Source organism: Cryptomeria japonica, chromosome 11 (assembly GCF_030272615.1).
Source record: "Cryptomeria japonica chromosome 11, Sugi_1.0, whole genome shotgun sequence".
NCBI classification, from domain to species: Eukaryota; Viridiplantae; Streptophyta; class Pinopsida; order Cupressales; family Cupressaceae; genus Cryptomeria; species Cryptomeria japonica.
In genome coordinates, this window is record NC_081415.1 from 441051332 (window position 1) to 441054299 (window position 2968).

The 2968-nt window shown below is 33.3% G+C and overlaps 1 protein-coding gene across 1 annotated transcript; it reads right to left on the minus strand.

Annotated features, from left to right (window-relative positions):
• Positions 1-1567: 1567 nt before the first annotated feature.
• LOC131041433 (uncharacterized) lies at positions 1568-2506 on the minus strand. Its single transcript, XM_057974537.2, has 2 exons — positions 2109-2506; positions 1568-1992 (listed from the first exon to the last, which is right to left on the minus strand). The coding sequence occupies exons 1-2, from the start codon at positions 2376-2378 to the stop codon at positions 1720-1722; spliced, it is 543 nt and encodes a 180-aa protein (XP_057830520.1). The 5' UTR covers positions 2379-2506; the 3' UTR covers positions 1568-1719.
• Between the last annotated feature and the right edge of the window lie 462 nt (positions 2507-2968).

Sequence of the window (2968 nt, forward strand, 5' to 3'; positions counted from 1 at the left end):
TTTAAAAGAGGGGGACATCTATATCCACAAAAACCCTAAGTAGTTGGATCAAACTAGTTCTATAGCAAGGACGATGGTATTTAGAGTGACAACTATTGAGTTATGATTGCTTATGTGTAAAATAAGACAAATTGAACACCATGACATGTTGGCCTTGGAAAGAGTAAAAGTAAAAATTGAAAACTAGGGAATATATTTGTGCCCACGATCTCTTCTATTAGGGGGAAGCCCCTAAATATTAGTACCAATCATGTTCTATGGTTGGGATAATGGTATCCAAATGATAAATGTAGGATTATGACCCTCTTATGTGCAAAAGAAGATAAATTAAGCACTATGTCATGTTATTTATGATAGTATTTTAAGTACGAGTAAAACAAGAGTAAAAGGACCAGGAGTGCACTTTTATCTTGAATAGTTTTGCATAATTAACATTTTAACTCTTTTTGTCCAATATTACAAATAAAATAATTCATTAAATTAGGGAATGAAACCCTACCTTAATTTAAAAGGTCTAAAATAGATGACATATAAATCAAAATAATTAAACCCTAATTAATATCAATGACGTTCTAGGACATTGAGATAGATAAACAAAAAATATAAATAAAAGAAAAATGGATTAGTGTTAACTTGGAAGTTGGTGTGATGTTTCTTTGATTGTTGTGACATTACAATGTGAACTTGATAACTTGAAAGTGATATTAGATGTAGAGTCAAAGACTCAAGACAATTGATATTTGAGCTTTTGAGGGCCTAGGATTGACTCACATTCACAACCTCATCCAAACAACATGATTATGTTAGGTGGTGGCAATTAAATGAATCTAATAAAAGGGGATGCACATGCCAACTAAGATTGATAATTGTGATAAGAGACAAACTAAGAAGTGACAAAATGTTAAATATTAAGTTATTGTATCAATGTTAATTGAGATTAATGCCAACTAAAATTAATATGAATTGAATCGTAGATATGAGATTGCTAATTTGTACCATTGAATTATCAAATGTGTCATAGACTAATGTCCTAAAATATACATCCTTGAACACTCAATTTGAATGTTTTGACATTCATGCCATTGTGTAATGGTCAGATTCCAAATTGTTGGCCTTGAAAAATAAGAACATTGAATTTTAAAAACTAGTGTTAGATTATATCTACCAATTTCAAAAATAAGATTGCAAAAAGTGTGTTCTAGACTAAAATGAACATTATTTCAGTTTGTTCAACATAACATAAAAAATAAGAATCTAAGTTTGAAAATGATTGTGTCAAAAGAATAAAATCATACATTTAAAAGATAAAAATGAAGAAAAGATAGTGTTAAAGACATACAAGTAGATATCATTTTTCAATCAGTTGGAAAAAAAAACGATTGTGTCAAAAGAATAAAATCATACATTTAAAAGATAAAAATGAAGAAAAGATACTATTAAAGACATACAAGTTGATATCATTTTTCAACAAGTTTGAAAAAAATATCAAGGATAATGACAAAGTCCATGTTATAAACATCCATACATGCTGATAACATCTATACATGCTGAAAAAACACTAAAACACTTTTGGCAACAAATTACTGTCAATAGATTAAAAAAATTATTATTCTTTACAATATACAAGAATTCTTCCTGTTTGGCAATGAGTTTCACTTGGCCAAGAGAAAGGTAATTACCAGAAACAACATGAGATTTCAGCAAAAACAGAAAGAGGTGCTAAAGTTGCAAATGCACCTTGTTCTCCTGCTCAATGACATCTAAAAGCAGGGGATCAACTTTGATGTGGGCATGGACTTGAACCTGAAAGGCGCGTCCCCATTTCCAAAGCCAAGCGCTGCCATTAATGGTCACCACAGCCCTCAAACTCATCTCTCGTGCCGCAATGTCTCCGATTAGGTGCTTCAAATGCTGAGTCACCTGCAGGCCGTCCATTTTAGCAGGCACCTCCATAATCTCACATGAATTAGCCCCTTGACTCCCCGCAGGCACCTGATCAGAAACACCAAAATTTGAGATTTAATAGAGAAAACAGCTTTAAAATCCTAACCCTAGGAGAAACAGCTTAAAAACTCAAACCCTAACCCTAACCCTAAGTTGATGCTTGCCTGTGCTTGAGCGAGCAGGGAATTGTTGTAATAGATGTCCATAATTGTGCTTTTGTATTCAATTGGCGCTGCGTTTGGATTTGTGACTTTGATGTTAATGGTGAGCTCCACATCAATGACTGCGGCCGGCAAACCAGAGATTGTGCAGAACCTAAGTTTGAAGCCTTTCAAGTGAATTGACATTACTTGGAAGATGGGGTCTTTTGGCCTTAGGAAGTAAAGCAGGGCGCCCACGGTTCCAATCGCCAAACCCAACTGTAGATTCCCCATCTGCAATCAAAGAGGTAGATTGAATCGTGAGAGATTTTGATGGTATTCGACTGTACATTATTCTATATATTTTGTGGTTGGTGTGCTTCCAGCTTAGGTGCGCCTACTACTACCAAATACATGAAGAGTTAATTAAATAATGTGGCTGAAGTATACTAGTTGTAGTACAAGTTAAAAAAAATAAAATTAATTGGGATAATAAATAAACATTTTCAATTGGATTGATATTTAGAATTTGAGATTGAATTGTGGATTTAAGGGATGCCAATGATTAAATTGTATAATTGAATGGTTAAGATTAAATTGTACATGTGATGGTGACCTTGAGAAATTATGATCTTGATCTTGCTTTGAAAACATGTGATATTGTTTAAAGTAGAAAAGGATCTTTGCTATGTACAAAAAGTGTCTATCTAATTTTGGAGCTTGTTAAGCTAGGGTGTGGAAGTGTGCTAACTTCTCTTTGCATCTTGGTCAAGCCCCAAAATCGGGTTAATATTAAAAGTAAAGAGGTACATTTTGTAGGGAATGAATACCTATGTGTGGATGATAATGAATGCGATTGACTTGATTGTTGATTTTGAATGATG